The sequence below is a fragment of the Athene noctua genome, chromosome 7 (assembly GCF_965140245.1).
Source record: "Athene noctua chromosome 7, bAthNoc1.hap1.1, whole genome shotgun sequence".
Taxonomy (NCBI): domain Eukaryota; kingdom Metazoa; phylum Chordata; class Aves; order Strigiformes; family Strigidae; genus Athene; species Athene noctua.
In genome coordinates this window covers 16,505,029-16,523,716 of record NC_134043.1, presented here as the reverse complement: position 1 = coordinate 16,523,716, position 18,688 = coordinate 16,505,029, and the positions used below count along the sequence as shown (strand labels likewise).

The following is an 18,688-nucleotide window of genomic DNA, read 5'->3' as shown; positions in this document are numbered from 1 at the left end:
TATCACTTAGAAGCCTATTTCAGATGAATGACCTAAAGGGCAATGGTTTTGTCTTCCATTACAGACCTCTGGTAAGCCTTCATTCTTTCAGGAACATGACTTTCTTCTTGTACTGTCTTCTCCAAGGCCTGGTCTGGCAGCAGATCATATAACCCAAATAGAAATAACTGCCTTTTAGATTTGGCCCTGAGGGCTAGACACTCTGTATTGTCCACTAGATGCATCAAGAATTTGTACCTATGTTCCCCTGACATTACACTGAAAAATGGACTATGAAAGCTGGCAAAACTCAGCCCTTTGTGAACATGATGAACAACTTACTGGCCATGTGTTTTTGGGGTGTTCACCTGTAACTTCAGGCAGTGCTAATAGAGTTACTTAGGCAAAAAGTAATGGCAAGTAGTGTCCAGAGAGGAGGTCTGCATAAACCAGATGAACCTATTTCAGGACAACACTAGCATTTAGAAAAGTGGTTTCAGCCATCCATTATAGAGAAGAAAAGCTCCTAGGTTTGGCTCCTTTTTCATCTAAAATAAGGGCACAAATGTACCATTAGTGCAGAAGGATTTGATTGCATCAGCCCCTTCAGAACTTCTCTGTCACATCAGCAGTCCACATCTTTGCATCTACCTTACCTTGCTTCTAAGTTCCCTGTCAGGAACAATTGGCTACCTGTGATGGCTGGGAAAAGATTTGCTGGAAAGGGTTTTCTTCTACCATTCCTTTCCCTCTCTGTTTCTACTTCCCTTTGTAAATTTGCAAAAATGACACTTACATAAGCAGTGCTAGCAGTGTTTTACACTGTCACTTGATATTTGCTGAGTGAGCTGTGTGTTTTGTCCGCAGACTTGGGGATTTTCAGTTCTGTGTGCATTGCAACCCTTCTGACCTTTTCTAAGCCAGACACATGGTCCAGATTCATTCTTGTTAGTGTGATAATGCGTTAGTACTGCAGCAATTCTGAAGGGTAAAACCCCAGGGTTGGCATCCCATTGTAATAGAACAAACCTGAAACAAGAAAGGCTTCTTGCCTTGAGGTTGCATACAGTGAGTGATGATGCAAAGCAGACCAAGCTTGCAGCTGCACTGGTGCTGCAATCAGCAATTCTGGTTGCTTGGATTTGGGATTTTTCTGGGACATGGTGTACAGGTATAGGTGAGAGGAAGGATTTGAACCATCAGTACTCCTGTGAATGAAAACTGCAGAGTTCTGCTGATCTGATGAATCTTACTATTTCAGTAGCTACTTATGAGATGTCACACAAAATATCCAGGGATTTTGGTACTATCTAGAAAGATAGGAGTGGTAGATTGGAATTGCCTTTCTTGCAGAAAGATGGAATGGGAAACTATTTTTTTTCTTGTCACACCTCATCAGATTAAATAGACGTTTTGAGCCATTTCACAGTAGCCATGTACCTCCCTAATGCTCTTCTTGAAATCTTTTGCAGAAGTTTTAAACAATCACCCCTGTATTGTTTCATGGACCTGTTTTTGATGCTGATGAATGTATGGTACGTAGTAAGAATAAAAGCAGTCTGAAGATCTTTTAACAGATCCCCCTCCAATTGATTTATAGTGACGAAGTTTCCTCAGTGAGTCTTTTCCTTCTCCTTTGGGAGAGACAGCTCATGTCCACTTGTTTGTAATATATTCAGCATCTGTTAACACTCTTCCAGCCTGGAGCTGAGCAGAGCGCCTTCTTGTCCAAGGCTGGTAACTGAGCTCTGAGACTGCCGTCAAAAATAAAAGCTGCTGAGCTTGAATCAGATCTGGTTATCTGAGAACTGGAAACTGTGAAGGACAGAAATGACTGAGTTGATAATTAGGAGCATTTAATACTTTGCCTCAGCTAGGAGATCTTGATGTGAAGGTTTGAGAGAAGACTATGAGCATGAAAAAGTATTTTCCTTGAATTGCTCTGTCCTGTACCCTGTTTCGGGATTTAGCAAGCAGTGCTGCTGCTTTAGCATATGAAGGAGCTCCTTCTGTTCCCGTAAAAAAATAATTTCTTAAAAAAAAAAAACCCCAAACAAAAAAAACCCAAACCAACAAAAAAGCACTCTCAGGTGCCTTTCCCACTCTCTGGCTTCATATGCCAAACTCACACATACAGGTACTCAACACTGCCCTGTTGTCTGGTGCGAGTGTGACAGACAGCTTCAGCGTTGCCCCACGGTAGTGTCAGCTGAGCTGGGCTCTCAGCTGGCCTTTATATCTTCTGCCACCTATGAAAAAGATACTTGAGAAATCAGCACAGCACTGTATAGAGGACATAGTTGTGATCAGCAGGGAAGAGGGGGCAGCTGAACTCTTCGTGTCATCTCCCGCTGTGGGAACACATATGTGACTGGTAACATGGGGATAGCATCCCCTTTCACGCTGCTGGTAAATCTATGCCTGCTGTAGACAGAACAGTGAAGTGTCGAAGGGCCCTGTTCTCCACAAATAGCAATTTCAAGCCAATGTGTCATTTGTAGCATACCTGATACGTGTACGTCAGGTGTCCTTGTACCCTTCACCTTTGATTTGTGCTTTTGGGAGAAGAGAGTGAAGCATTCTCAATGGGACCTTTGGTGTAATGGAAGCATTTACTGCCAGGTCAATCTGGTGGTCCTGGCTTAGTCTTCCTGTGGTATCTTCCCTCTGAAAATCTCCAGGTTCAACATCCATCTTGCTGGTAGCTAACAGAGCAAACCTGCCTCATGTGGATGTGTTCACAGTAGTTATTGTTGGAAGGAGAGGTCTTGTGCTTGGCAACCTCTTCTTAAACTCTGAAGAAAATCTGGGGACTGGTCATATGACTAAAGAGGCCTGCTGTCTTGCTCAGAAACGTCTTTTCACTGTTGACCACTGCGAGGGTGTTACTGCAGGATCTTTCATAAAAGTAGATGTTCACTTTGCCAGTTTTAAGAGCAAGCATATTTTGGATTTTTCCTAGGATAGCTAATAAAAAATACTGGACATACTACTGTTAGGGGAGCAATTCTGTTTGTGACTTTAAAAAAAAAACCAAACAAAAGAAGAAAATTACCTTATGTAAGATTTTTAGGTGGGACAGTGTGCTTTTGGTGTAGCTTTTAAATATATAACAGGGATATTGGGAAGATCTGGTTTTGGGTTTGTGTTGTTTTTCTGTTTGACTGTATTTGTTCTTTAAAACTCATATGGATCCATTCAAAATACTATAAACATTTTTTGTTCACTTAAAAGTGCTATCTGAAGTAAAAGCAAGAGAGTGTATATAGAGCTTGTCTGTTTCTTGAAAGATCTTGTTATTTATAGGCTTTTTGCCAAAGCTGATGCCACAGAAAACTGACTGAGCCCCTGGGCTTTGTGTACATTTGAATGTCATCTTTATCTCTTTTGTTAATGAGCCTGTACTAGGCTGGAATTAGCACAGATTAGCTGCACCGTACTTCCTGTGCCTTATGGTTTCAGAACTCTGATTTGCAGGGCAAGTCCCACTGCTGTTTTGTGGAAAGACAAGAATCAACCAATCAAACTTGCTGAGATCTAGATATTGTAGCCCAGTTGTGTGGGAAGTAGCAGTGAGCCTTTGGAATAAGGTAAAGGACTATGAACATTTTTTTTTTTTTTTAAAGCATCTCTGTACTGGCTGGGTATCTGTACTGCACTCATTAAACGATCTGGATGCCATCATGCTGTGAATCCAATGTAAGAGGTACAGAATAAACTGTCTGTTAGTTCAGGTTCCTGATGATATCCTGGGAACTTGCAGAAAGCACTGAAAAGAGGAGGACTAGATCAGTAAATGACCTTTCTGTATCAAAGGAAAAAAATACCCCCAAAATACTCAACACTACACTGCTCCTTTAACCCATATTTATAGTAATAAGGGCACATTTCAGAAGTCTCTGTGCATTATGCATGTTTTCACAGATCAAATGCTTCTAATGTATAATGCAAAACTGTTCATAAAGTAGCAGCAGGAAGCTGCAGGGGTGTTGCATGGAGCAGCTGGCCACTGGGGGTGGGATGAGTAGGTGACAGGTTTAACCTTCCTGCCTACTACATAGCATTGAGTATGAGGTACTTGTATGGCCAAAGATGGGTGGGTAAAAAGAACTGTCTTGTAGCAACCTGAGAGATACTCCTGGTGTAAGTAGGAAATTTTTGGAGAAAGGCAAGATAGAAGCTGTTAGCTTGTTCCTCTTGGAGTGCTTCGGGCAGTGTGGAGTAAAGGAGTTACTGAAACCTTGGACAGTTGATTCCTAGTGCTCAGACCTGTAGGCAAGTGGGCTTTCCCAAAGTAGTTGTCCACAGTTACATGCAAAGAAAGAAGAAAAAAATAAGACACTTGGAGACTGAAGATTTTAGGTATCTTAGTGGGTTTTTAACTTACTGCTTTCAATATATGATCACATTTCTAGATCATGAGGATTTGCCTTCTTTTGGAGGATTTGTCTTTCTGAAACTTGGATGGTTAATTTCTGAAGACTGACTGAATAATATAAATAGAAACACTTTGGATGTTGTTGATATTATTCTATACAACATGCTGGAATATTATGGCTTTGACTTCCATAACAGTTTGCATAACCTTCCATGGGTTCATCCACATTAGTAAATGCTGACAAGCCTTCAATGCAGCTGGTATAGTTTGTGGACAGACTAAATTCATATGATATGTGTGCAAGTGAATTACTACAGGTCTCTCTGGACTGTGTCTTCTCCGTTGTCTTCTGTTAGCCAGCCATCTACAGTGGTTCAGTTTGGTTAGGGTCCTAAAGTCTTGGTAAGTTGTACAGAAATACACATGTGTGAATATATGCATGTTTAGAAAACTTGAGCAATGTGGGCACCCACACAGTGACTGATTCTTGTAGCATACAGGATTTTGCCTTAAGGAAGGGGAGTGCCTGCATACAGAACCTCAGTTCCTATCTTTGTTGTTTGGAGCAGTTACACTTGACTGTCTGAGCAGTGTGACTTGAGCTTCCAAAAAGGTGCTGCCTGTCCTGTACACAACATGGGGAAAGGCATTGGTGATGAAGGAGAATCCTCCAACCTGCATAAGTATCCAAGAACAGTGTTCTGGAATTGCTACCCTGACTTGGGGGAGCATGAAACTGAGGCTGGCAAAATTATTCTCTCCATCCTCTGAAGTCATCATATTTGGCTTCTGAATAAGGAATTCGAACTTTTGGAGGAAAATGCTCTGATCTGGAGGTGGTGGTCCTCAACAGACTCCTTCCTCTGAGGGAGGGATTTTGCAAAGAAGTTTGTACCATCCAGTTATGGAGTTTATAGCCTGTCCCATTGTGCTGCTCCTTTTCTTTCCTTCCTTTAGTTTACTTGTTGATAATACACTATAGTTAGAGACAGTGTTAGGAGATCCTGGTAAGGAAGGCTTCCCAGAGTGAGTGGCATTAAGGCAGGGAAATGTCAAAGCCCAATTTAGAAAAGTGATTTGATCACAGGGTGGAAATTGAAAGCAAAGTGCTTAGTAGCTTCCTCAGAAAGAACTGAGTACTGTCAGTAGGGTGGGAATGGGCTGGGGGGGAACCTGCTGCAGGTTCTACTCCAGAGGGTCTCTTTATGCTGGTCCTCAGAGGTGGTTCTTGCTGAGATAGGGAGTGGGGTCAACAGGTATTATTGCAGATACTGAGAGCAGTAGAAACAGAGAAGGAGGTAACCAGGGTAGTGAAAATCATTCTGGCCTTTTTCCTAGTGCAGAAGATTAACTGAGGTTCTGGCTCCACGTTCAAGAAGGATCTTTATCTTGGACACAGGGCTCTGCCTATGGGCATAGCAATTTTGAATTGCAAAGCAAGACAGCAATTCTCCAATGAGAGCATGGGAGCCAACTTCTTCAGCTCCAGGTACAGGAACAGCCTGAGATCTGCTAGTCTCATGGAGGTAGTGTGGGAGGAATGTGAGTCTCTGGACCTTGGGCACTCTTTGCAGTCTTGCTACCCCTATGTTGTGCCACAATGCCATTCCTTGTATCTGTAGGCTGTGGGGTGGACACGGGAATATCGACCAATGTGCAGAGCTGAAGTACCCAGAACATTTTCTCTCCCCTTCCTGGCTGTCCTGAGCTGAACAAGTGTGAGGGTTAGGCCCAGTTCTTCTGATTGTGTTTACTTACGGTCTTAGGACACTTGATAATGGTGTACTGTGTATAATGACGTGTTGTTTGATAACCAGTACTATGAGTGATACAAATCCTGTAACTTGAGAAAAGCATCCCCAAAGGGAGCCAAGCACAGAAGGAAGTATCTTAAGAGCAAAAGACTTCACAGGCTTGCCCCAATTAGTCTTCATAGTGAATATCGTGCAGTAGTGCAAGTACCTTTACAGATCAGAGAATGCAAATGCTAGTGATATCTTCCCTGTAGTAGTATTGTTTAACATGTTTCTACATGTTTTTGGTTTTGAGGTATTTCAGTGCAGCAGCTAGCTGAGTCTTTGCATCTATTTGTGGTGGATACTAGCTGCCTTGCTCTATGGGGAGAAACTGAGCACAGTAACCTTGATTTGTTTGAGGTCTTGGGTGAAGTACATAGTGCAGTTAGGAATAGCTTGTCTTCACGGGGCCATTGCTACAGGCTTGTACCCTGTAGTTGCTTCAAGGAAGGCCTCTGAGTTTGGAATGAGGATGGCAACTGCTATAGAAGAATCTCCTGTGGCCAAACAATCCTCTTTTTATGCTTCATAGAAAAAGGAGAGTCTTCAGCAGTGTTTTCAAAGGAAAATGCTGAAATAAAGCAGGCATTCTTAGATGAGTATGGTGCAACATGCAGCTTCAACAGGGGGACAGGTCCTTTGTGTACCCCCTTCTTGGGGATATTACTCATGGCTTATGACTCAGCCTTAAGGATAAGCTGACCATTGCTCCAAGCCACTAAACTTGAAAAAAGTCCTGCACCTGCTGTGCTTATTTCTACATCTTGTCTTACACCTGGCATGATCAGAAACAGGGATATATTCATAAGATGCTGACTTCAGCGTGGGGAAACTTGCTGCCAAGATCTCTTTCTGAGCCCATTATGGGGAAGGAGTTTTTTTCAGGAAATAATTCAGAATGAGAAAGCGGAACTCCTGTTTGTTTTCCTATTGACTACAAAGTGAGGGAGAAGGATGAACCTTGTAAAGCAACCCTGTGTGACCACACTGAGTCATATTAACCTGGAGAGGTGTGTCCTAAAGGTGCAGGTCATGGTGAGGCTGCTCTTTAATAGCTGTCAGATACCTGAGTTGAACTCTCAGGGCAATGCAGCATGACTCTTGCTCCTACAGAAATTCTGCAATATAATGCCATTTAGGGAAGGTGGCAGTGACATGTGTTTCTTTGACCACAGGCTATACATGCCATTATTATCTAGTCACGTCTGAATGTATGTTACACTTCCAACTGATATGGAGGAAGGATTGAGGTCTTTTTGTGGAGGATGTTTGTTTGTAAACAAAGTGATTCTGTTGCTGTCATCTTCAGGATTTTGGAAGACTAACTTTGGAGGGGCCTTACAAGGTCCATCCCCCTGTGTGGAGTGGAATCAGTCTGGCTTAAGTCACACTTGAGATGCTTGTCTAACTTTTTTAAAAGTCTTTCATTAGCAAAGGAGCTCCATGCAATCTATTCTAATGAATTAAGTTCTTCACTGTTAACATTTTTTTTGGGATGTTCTGAGACTTCAACGCTGCAATGTGACGAGAAAATTGTATTTTTAGGTTTTTATTCTTTGTTTTTTGGTTGGGTGTCCGTCCCCCCCCCCCCCCCCCCCAATCAGGTTGGGTTTTAGAATATGGCTAAACATTTCATTTTCACATACTTTAAATAGAGGGATGCCTGTGAAAATCAAATGTGGTGTGTCTTGAGCTGAGCACTCAAAAGTGGTCATCTCATTTCTTTGTACCACTCCCATTTGCCAGATGGAGATGCCAGGGATGAATTTGATGACTCTGTGACATGCTGAACAAACACACTCCTCTTTACAGCTGAATGGATGTGACATTGGACATGGCTTCTCCAGGTCATTCAGGAAGTCTCTAACAAAATGCCATATTGAACTCTGATTTCCCAACTCTTAGCTCAGTGATCGTGGCAGTGTCCTGTCTTTGTAGGCTCTATTGAACCTTGTTAGCAAGTAAGAACCAAACAATAACTGCTCTGTTCATGCCAAGTGCAACATTGCCCATTCCCATCTTCCAGTGATCTGAAAGTCTTGCTGATTGCTCAGCCATGGGAATAATTTTCTCAATTTAAAATGAAGTGTTAATATGTTTGGAGTTTCTTGCTCTCCACCCCCATCCTCCTTTGTCCTGTTGTTTCAAAGAAAGATTTAACTGTGCCAGGCTTGCATGAGGAAAGCCGGGCTGTCCTCAAAACCAGCCTCGAGGCAGGCATGGAGGGCAGGAGAACATGCCCTGCTGCCGGGGGGGGGTTGGAAGGGGAGCAGAACTCCCACTGCCGCTTTTGCTTTTCTCCCAGAGTCTGAGTGCAAAACCCAAATCATTCCATGAGCAAATATCTACCTCGCTGAGCAAGTCACATTTCATTTGGGCAGAGAAGCCAGGCGTAAAAAAAGCTTATGAAACTTCCTTTGTTTGTATCTTATTAAGTTATGTGGCTTTGTACTTTCTCTCTGACTTGGACACTATTTTCTTCTCTCCCTCTTCTGAGTATAATGTCTTCTATGGAAGAATAGGCAGCAGCCTAAGATCAAAGATATATTTGTTCTGTTGCTAGTTGACCCATTGGCACATGCCAATTTGTTGCAATTCAAAATTAGTCACAGTATTTACTGGCTCTCTGCCCAGTTGGTAGTTGGAGATTAAGCACTAGAGATGGCAGATACAGCAAAAGTCAGAGGCGTCGTTTATGAGGGGAGGAGAGATCAGGAGATGGAGTGGTTTAGGAGCATTGGGCCTGTAACTGTAAAATGTAACCACAGCCCCCCCTTCTCTGATACAGTGGGAAGTAAGATGTAGATCTGCAGGGCTCAAGTTCTCTGGCTGTAGGTTTAATGACTTCAGCAGGGCAGGATCACCCTAAATTCAGATGTTTCAGATGCAGGTTTAGCTCTGCTTGGGATTCACAAGCTGCATTTATTTTTTGCCGGATTCCTACTCACTACTTGGATTCTCTAAACTGGTCTTTGGCCTGGGTCACCCATATGCCATGAAAAGTAAGAGTTCTATTAGGTTACTCATTCACATAATGGATCTACATGGGGTTTGCTGAGAATATTTGGGTTTTCAGGGCTTTTGTTATGGCGCTGGTATTTCAGAAAAGAGAGAAGGATGCATTAAGCAGCTAGCCTATATTTCTCTATTAGCATAAACATGAATCTGTTACAGTTGCTTTTTAGAGCAAAGCAGAACTGCATTTTACTTGGTCTGATAACTGCTTCTTGATGCTAGCTGCTGCTGCACTGCTGGCAACTGTTTGTCCTTAATGGTGATTGCTGTTCTACCTCACAGGACTGATCTCCAGGTCTGTTTCCTTCGTGCCCAGAGACTCTATACTAAGCAGTACTGCAGTTTGCCCTTTAGGAATGCTTCCCCCTGTATGCCTGGAAAAAAGACAGTAAACTGCAGCCAGATAAGATGCTTCCTTTTGAGTCCTGCAAAGCTGTGGTATTTAGGTAATGCTCAGTCATTCTGTGAATTTTAGTCTTGCCTTTGAGAAAAACCTCCAGCTTGGATTTCCCTAAGCAAACCTTCCATTTTGCTGGGAAAAGTTGTTGTTTTAAAGGTTATTTCATGCCTTTACTTCTCTGACCATTGCTAACAGAATGCTAGATCTCTGGTACAGAGGATCTGTGAATTTCTGTCACTTCTGTATTATCTCACTTGTCAAAGTATATAAATGTAAAGCTTGCTGCAGATAGTTCTACCTGCAATAGGAGATTACAAATACATTCATGATATGAGAAGAATGTGATTATTTGTTAATATCATCTTGCCTCCTAGGACCTTAAAGTGCTTTTAAAACTTCAGTCAAACTCTGAATCTCCATGTTCCTTGTTACTTTTATTCAGATGCAGGGAAAACTGAGGCTCCGTGGGTGGAATTTGGCTGTTTGGAGATGCTGCAGCAGTTGGTCAGGTGCCTGTGGTCCTAGTTTATGAAAAAACACAGGGCACCTGCAGATCTACCTTGCTGGAAGAGACCTGGTTTCTGAGCAACACTAGAAAATGTTTAAGTGTCCAAATATGTCTGGTGTCTGAGGTCAAAAATGTTAGTTGAGATGACATCCTCATCCTGTCACAGTGGATCTGTGGGTGAGCCAAGATGAACCCACAGCAATGCCAGAGCCCCAATCTGGGATTCATACAAAGCATTCCCTCCTTCACCCTAGCTTGTGCTGTCTTGAAATGGTCCCTATCCTTATGCAGGACTAGGACTTCTTAGGCCAAGGGCAGACCAAGGAGCATAGTCATGGTTACTTCTTAATCTTTTAAATGCCAGATCCATGCCTGTTGCCTGGTGTGGTTTGCCTCCAGACAGCAGCTGACAGATCATACCATCTCTGGTCTGCCCTGAGATCTGGGAGCTGTGGTGAGGTCCTGATTCCTACCCTGGTAAATCTGCTCCATTAATAGCTATCAAAGAGCCTGAAGTTTCCATCCAAACTTTATCTGGCTTTGCAGTGAGCTGGAGGATTAAAGACTGTCGCAGGGGAAGGGAGGGGGCAGCCATGGCTCACCCGGAATAGCCTGACCTATGACGGCACCTGCCAGCCTGGGGAGGGGAGTTGTCCTGTGAGCTCATGGGTTATTAGCAGTGATCACAGACATGTCTGCAGTCAGCAGCACACCCAGGGCCATCTGTTCCATCCTTGGCTGGTTTAGGGGGTCCGGAGTAATCTGTTAGTACAGCTTGCATGTATGGCTCTATAGAGAGCTGGGAGCAGGCATGAGGGCCAGCATTGTGGAGCCACCATTTTATGCTGCTTAAATGTTAGGGTTTGACCTCTAGGCTGTTTGTTTTTGAGAGACAGTGACCTGAGAAGATAACCCCTGCCCTGCTGCAGCCTAGGGCTTTTGTGTCTCTGCTGTGTCATAGCAATAAAGGGATCAGAGTGGTCTGTATGGCTGGGACTCACCTATAGGGTCAGCAGATGTGGGGCACAAGCCTTCATCTACCAGATGGGGGAGAAGTGTAGGAATCAAGAGCAGGTTTTTTTGGAGTAGCCAGGGATTCACTTCTTACAGCCTCTCTCTTGTAACTGGTTTTGCTATCCTTACCTTGCTCCTCTGCTGACATCCCTGAGTCCTTTGTTTCACCTGCCCCATGTCACCACTGTGGAAAAATGCAGGGTTTCTTATTATGTCCTATCCCCTCTCACTCAGAACTGCTCCTCAGCTGAGCATTGTTGTTGCAGCAGGAATTTTTTCCTTAGAGATAGGCTGTGAGTTAGAGCCCTTTCCAGTACCCAGCATTTTGCAGGACTTGTGCAGAGCACCTCAGCATAATGGAAGATGATTTTCCCAGCTGGCCACATGTCCCCAGACTCAGTGTGTTTGTTCCCCAAAGACCAGTGGAACTGCAGATTAATTTCTTGAACATGTGGAAAGCAGGCACTTGGCCACTGCAATGAATAGTCTGTGGGTGCTGCTTAGTGTTTTACACCAGGAAGCGCTGAGGCTGTTCTAAACCTTTGACCCTGGTGACATACTCCAGATTCCTCCTAAGTTAAATGGTCTCCTTCCCTTCCCTCCAGGCCTGAAAGCATCACATCTCCTGCCTAGCCAGACAGATGTATTGCCCCATAAAAAGCTCCTTTATGTCGCCAATAATTCTGTTGATCTGCACATTGGGAACATTCTGCTTTGGAATCTGCAGCTTTTGTGCTTTATTGTTATCAGTGGTGGGTGCTACTAGCATGATGGCTCTTCAGACATCTAGAAAGTCACCCAGCAGGTAGAAAAATCCATGCTGCATAGATCTAGTAGCCTAGGGGAGTACAGCTGAACACAGCCTTCAAGCAGCATCCTTTCTGGAAGAGGTTCGCTATACCATGGTGATGAGAGAGATGAGACCATACTGAACCCTTCTCTCCTGCTGGCATGGCAGAGGGATGTGCAGCCTCAGGAGCAGTGTTGCTGTGGCATGTGCTCCCCTTCACTGAAGCAGGTGAGAAAAGGAGGCACCAGTGGCTGCTGTACAGGCTTCTGCCTGTCCAACCAATATTGCGCCTTCTCTTCAACAAACTTATGTGCCAATGGTTTGAGAGGAAGAAGGGAATATTCATGCTGTCTATAGTCCTGCTGTGCAGACAGGTTTACCAAACATGTTAGGTGCTTGTAGCTGCAGTATTTGTTGCTATCACTTGAGCTGTACAGTTGTGCTTCTAACTCTGGAGGTTTTTGGTTCAGCCCTTGATCACAAAGAGGACAGTTTTCACCTATATGTATCCTTTCCCTCCTTTTGATAACTCTTGAATACCTCAGTGATTTTCAGAGGTGAAGAGAGACTGTTGAACAGAGGCAGAATGAAGAACAGAGATTCCCTCCTAAGCGTTCAATCTCAGCCTAAATAAGGGGATTTATGAGCTGGATGACTGCATTGATTTATTGTGTCTAGAGCTAGAGTCAGTTATTGTGATCAGGGATGAGATGGGAATATCTGTTTATATGGGGGAGAGGGGAACTGAGATTAGCCAAACAGACGTAACACAAATGTCCTCCTTGGCAGTGTAAAAAAATGAGAGTTGGCCAGTAGCTGCACTGGCATTTGGACTAGATGATTGTTGTAGTCCCTTTCAGTGGAAAATGTTCTATTCTATTGTGCATCCTGTTGCATGGACCTTCTCAATGCCATTTTGAGGACCACACATGAAAGTCTGATCCCTGCCCTGCAGGGGATTAATCGTCTTTATATTCTCTGAGAAGATCCGTGGGTGGCAAGGGGGCTGAGTGAAGGAAGGTGGGTTGGCTGTTGTGGCTACCTGGCAGTCCCTCAGAGCAGCTTGTCTGGGGCCACTTAGTAGTGGCCTTCCTGTACACTTGATGGCAGTAACGTGCACCTGCTTTTCCATCTTAACCCTGTTCTGCACAAGAGGGATTGAACATGTGGCTAAAGGACTGATGTGCTCAGCAGAGCAAGAGAGACTTCAGCTTTCCAGTGCTTTCTGCTTCTTGGGCAGTCATGCTCTTGCCATCCAGGGTTTCCTTGCTTTTCAAGATGTTCCCTCAGCACCCTTTCTAGCTCACCTCTGTCTCCCCAGAATCTCCTGTGACTGAGGACTCTGGGCTTTTCTCTGTTTTTACTGGCCTGGTGAGACAAGGCCTTTTTTTTTTTTTTTTTTTGATCATGGTCAGGTTTTATTTTCTATTAACAAAGATGTTGTAATTGAGCTTAACCAGCTATTATTGTCTCCCTGCTGCTGGAGTTGCTTGGGGCATGAGAAATAATTGCTGCCCACTTCCACAGCTGCAGTTTACCCAGCCTTCTCATGATGGACCTAACTTCATGCCCAGAAAGCCTGGGAGCAATCCACTTAGCTGCATGGAGAGATCATTAAGAGAGAAGGGCGATAAGGGAAGTAGTCTGATAAAGATTTTTTTTGTAGGCTGTGGGGAGCTGGTGAGAGGAACAGGACTGGCTGCTGACACTCTCAGGCGACGCTTAGACTGAGTGTCATGTAGATTAATGGTGTAAGGTCCCCAGTTGCTCTCAACAGCCAGCTCTTGCCAAGCATGTGTGTAGCGAGAAAAGGTGGAAAGAAGGTGGGACTTTCGTTGCTCCAGCACCTTCTCTCTCTAAGGAGGTTTCTGCATGGCTTCTGTGCTTGAGAACAGTCCAGCTGTTCTGGGAGCAAAAAACCCCACCCTGTCTGGACCAGAGACTAGTGTTAAATCAGGATAAATGTAACCACGCAACATAAGGCATATTAGGGATGTGGTTTGTTTCTTGCTGGTCCAGGAGATAAACAACTGGGTTGCTGTTGCCTTGTCTGCAAAAAGCATTAGACCAGTGAAGGACAAACCTCAATCATGCACTTCAGTACAGCAAAGAATAAGAGGTCTGAGTTCATCCTGATTTGTAAGTCCTTTTTCAAGCTATGACTGCATGGAAAAATATTCTTGAATTTTGAGTGCAAGAATAAGAGAGACTTTTTAACCTTCCTTCTTTCAGCCTCATGAGCAAAAGCTTGCAACTGTTTCTTTGCCTCTGCTTTGCTCTATCTGTGTTTGAAGTCTCCTGTCTTTCTCCTTTCTTTCTGCAGGTCCTTCAGAAGCTTGGGAAAGCAGATGAAACAAAAGATGAGCAGTTTGAACAGTGTGTGCAGAACTTCAACAAACAGCTGGTAAGATAATTGGTGATATGTAATTACATCCTGGGTTTCAGTATTAGCTTCCAGTCATCTGCTGCAATATGCAGTTAAAGCCCATTAAATTAAATGATGCTATAGGCCTATTGAAGTGACCCACAACTCGTAGCTGTTCACTTATGAGAAATTACACTGTGACTTTCAGTGTCCCTATTATGGAGCCAGTAAGAGTGTATGCTGAAAAATAATACTTGTTCTAGGCTCAAGTTTAGGAAAAGAAGTAACTCAATCAGAACACTTCCTTCTGTTAGCAGCTGCTTTGTAATGTAATTTTTCCTGCTGGGCTGGAAGCAGAGATACAAGAGCAACATTGTGCTTCTGAAAGATGGATAGGATGGGAAACAGATTAGAAATCAAAAATAAAATGGAACAAGGCAGTTTCAGTTTCCTAAGTGCGGGAGAGGGCAAAAGAGACCAAGAAAGCAAGTGGTGAAAAGGGAACATCCTTTCATGGCTAAGATCTAAATCTAACTTCCTCCCCATTCTTGCACAATCATTGTGTTAGGCCTGAGTCAGTATTCTTTCACACATCTGCTTTGTCCCTGTATTTTAGCACACAAAAATATTTCAGCAGTGCAGCAATTTCCCCCACCCTCCTACTCGAACAGCAGTAGGTTTATATCTTGAACTGGGTGTGGGTTTAGTGGGGTTTTTTGTTTATCTGGAGCTTTCAGCCACCCAGAGGAGGGGAAAACATCAGTTACCCCACGGGATTTGCATGCTGGTGCTTGGTGTCAGGGGAAGTGTTGCTTCTGTTTCATGGCAGGAAATGCATGCTACACTAAAGCTCAGGTAGTGCTGAAGAAATCTTTTAGCCCCCTTGGGCCCTGATGTGTTTAGGACCTTTTTCTGGGGCTGATAGAGGCAGCTGCATCGTGTCTGTTAAGACTCAGCAGATGTGGCGCAAAACCAGCTGAGAAGGGATTTGCCACAGCTGAATATAATGAAAATCTTTCAGTCTGACTTTGACTTATGTCTAACCAGAGCTGACTGCAGATTCCTGGAGACTAATGCTTGTTCCCTTGGCAGTGATAGTAGCTGTTGCTCCAGAAGTTCGTGCAACATCTCTATAGCATGTCTACCAATGATATTCTCTTGTACACAGAGGAATACAGTTTGGCTTCTTTCTGATGACATGACATTCCCAGGTGTCACTTTTCTGCATAATTTTTAAGTATCAGCAGTCAGGAAATAAACTTTTTAAAGGAAAAGTACAAAAAAACCTCAAATCCAGACTTCTTCATCTGGCTGTCTGGGATGGCTTTTCAATTTCCAAAGCCACGAGTTCCAGTGGTGCACCAAGAAGCCTGTTAAAGAAGCACTGCCTCTGTACCCCTTACAGCTGAATTTATTTTGCCGTCTTGCAGGGGCATTCTCCCAAATAATTTATCAAAGCAGCTGGAGGCTGCTCTGTATTTGCTGCTTGGGGTCTGTTGTTTTTGCCTTGGCCCTCAGTTTCCCTATTACTAGAATAAATGCATACACTGCTCATTTTACAGGGCAACCCATAAATGTGAGTTAGGCTGTCCAGGGCTGAGGAGTTGTTACGATGCTAAGCAGACTAGGGAAAAAACTTCAGCTATATGTGCATATATACACACTTGGTTTTGTTTTTATATATATGATGTGTGTGTAGTATAGCTGTGTGTGAGATTTCTGTGGCCTTTGCTTACACAGTGTGCTCCAGTGGGAAATGTAAATCTGGAGGAAAGCTGATCTTTTGCTTCAGGCTTGTGAAAGAACTGTTCTCCTGTGGAAATGGTTGGGGTGTGACCAGGGAGTGGCCTTGTTTGCTGCTTCATTAGAGGCTCCTCTGACTCCAAGAACTGTGTTGGGCCACTTTGACACATGTTCCCATGCATGGGCTGTCAATGAATGGAGAACAGGTCTAAAAATCACTTATTTTCAACCAAGGCATCTTGTGGTTCTTTCAAATGGTGGTTGAGTAGACCTAAGGGAATGCATTGCACTTCCCAGCTCTCTGTCCATTCAGGTTCATAAAAACCCACCACTCTGAGGTCCCTGAATGGTAGGAGCTTTTTAGCTCAGATAGATGGATTTCTTGGGTGACAGATGATCTGGATGTAACCATGTTTCTGCAGGGCTACAGGGCTCACCTGTGTCTCCTCGAGGCTTGGCAAGCAGCGCAACTGGCCCTCGTATTACCACTTTATGACAGATTATCTTTGGCAATTAACCTCCCCAAAAGTTAATTCTAAGGCTCCCCCCTCCTTCCTTTACCCAGTGTCACTTGTGTTCAGGCACTGGCACAAGGATCTGTTCTAGAAATTGTCCTCACAGTACTGGGAGTAAGAGGCCTACAGCAGAACTTGCAACACAGCCCCTGCCTGAGGGCTTGCTAGCCTTTGGCTTCTCATCTCCTGCATTTGAAATACTGGAGAGACAGAGAGGGGGAGGCTGGTGGCAGCCTTCCTGGCACCTGACACTGTGTTGTGTTTCTGCCTGACAGAGTAGCTGGATTTTGATACCCTTCATGAGCTGTCAGTCATGTGGAAGTTCTGGGTTGGTTTAAAGTGTTACACAGCAAACGCATGAGAGGCAAGCTGCTGCTGGCACGGGCTGCATCCATCTCTGCCCATACCACACAGCGTTCGGCACAGCCTCAGCCTGCAGGGCTGGCAGCATGGACTTAATCTTTGCTCTTGCAGTGTAGGTTTGGCTGTGGACCATTACAGTCAGTAGCTCAGAGAGACACTTTCTTTCCGGCAAGAACCCTTCATGCCCAGCAGTTTCCATTTCAGCGCTATGTAGCAAACAAGTTTAACAGCTTGCCTGATATCCCAGGATGGGAGCTTCTCACCAGTTGTTCATGGCTTTGTGTCTTAGCTCTGAAGTTTTGCTGAGTGGGGGCTTATCTGGAATTGTTGTTTTAATGCTCCCCCCTTCCCCAGTAATTCCTCAGTCTGATCTTCCAGCCTCATACTAATCTAATCTGGAACAGGACATTACCTGTCCCTCTCAAGTGTAGAACATCTCTCCTGATAATAAAAAATCCTTCCAATTGGAACTACAAAACCAGGGAGGTTATTTAAAGAAGGGGTTGCAGTCCAGTATTAGGATGAAAGAATTTCCTTTGAAGATTGAGAGAAAAAGGGTTTTAGGAAACCCCTCTACTACTGAGAAACAGCTCTATGGAAGATGACATACTTAACTCAGGTTCAGTGTAAAGTATTGTAAATAACAACCCCCCAACAAAACAAGAAAGTAGAAAAAGATACCAAACCACTTGTGTGTTTTTCTTTCACAGAACTATAAGTAATAGGTGGTTCACTAGGTCTTTGGAGAGACAAGCTCTTCCAGACTCCCAAGCATAGCACTTCTATTTTTAGATATTCATCTTCCTGTACATACTGTCCTTCATATTATACCTGGTTGTGTTATAGGCTCACAGGGTTAAATTACACTGTGAATTCAAGTATGGCAATATCTGCTCAAAGAAGACAACACTTGTGTGTTTGAGTAGAACAACTTACTGTGGTCACTTCTACATCGAGACACAATGACACTGCCCCTGTGCAAAGTCAGTTTTCTAGTGCACAGAGATGAGGAATGAATATGGGAATTGGCACTGATCTTCCTTTTTTTTTTTGTCCTAGTTTTACTTTCCTTTTGTTTTTTTACTCTAACACTGTTATTGGACTTGTGTTACTCTGATAAATACATATATATACACACATACACTATTTCTTTATGTTCCTGCAGTGTAAAAATTACTGTGCTGTTAGATTTTTGAATACATTTAACCATACCTCTATAGCTTCCCTCTGAACACTCTTAAACTAACTCTTCAATAACTGGGAGTGGATTAATTTTCCAGATTCTGGTTTAGCTCTCTTTCCTACTTTTTTTTTACCTTAGAGTTTAGGAAGCATCTTTTAAATGTGCATGCAAGCATGTTGAAAGCTTCTGTTTTATACAGTATTTGAGAGAGTCTAACTACATTTTGAGAGGTGTTTATGCAGGGCCTTGGCTGTACTTGTCAGCTTGCTATAGCCTGCTTGAAGAAAGCAGGTGCTGCATGCATAGAGAGAAAGCAGTTGCCAGTTTCTTGGGAAAGCGTTAATGCTTAAAATAATGAAAAGAAACCCTTGTAGCAAGTGAGGGAACTACTTTACTGGTGGACAAAAAGTAAAGCAATGGAAAAGCTAAAGAGAGACTTGGATGGAGAACCTGGATGACCAGAGGAGCTGGGGAAATGGGATTCGTGGCAAAACTCTGAACATGAGCCTCTCTGAAAATCTTTTTGCCTGCAGATCTTACAGGCTGTAAAGTCTATTTGCTTTCCCTGACAGGCTTGGGACTTTTAAGGGGCTTAGGTAACCACATAGTCACAGAAATCAGCTCTAACTCTGACTTTAA

The 18,688-nt window shown here is 43.6% G+C and overlaps 1 protein-coding gene across 12 annotated transcripts in view; it reads left to right on the top strand.

The window, feature by feature from the left end:
* BIN1 (bridging integrator 1) overlaps positions 1–18,688 on the top strand; it is a 98,073-nt gene that overhangs the window by 29,700 nt on the left and 49,685 nt on the right. For all 12 annotated transcript variants that reach the window (XM_074911510.1, XM_074911506.1, XM_074911508.1 and 9 more), the window contains exon 2: positions 14,204–14,284. In XM_074911510.1, coding sequence (XP_074767611.1) covers positions 14,204–14,284 — 81 coding nt within the window. The remainder of the gene's footprint in view (positions 1–14,203; positions 14,285–18,688) is intronic.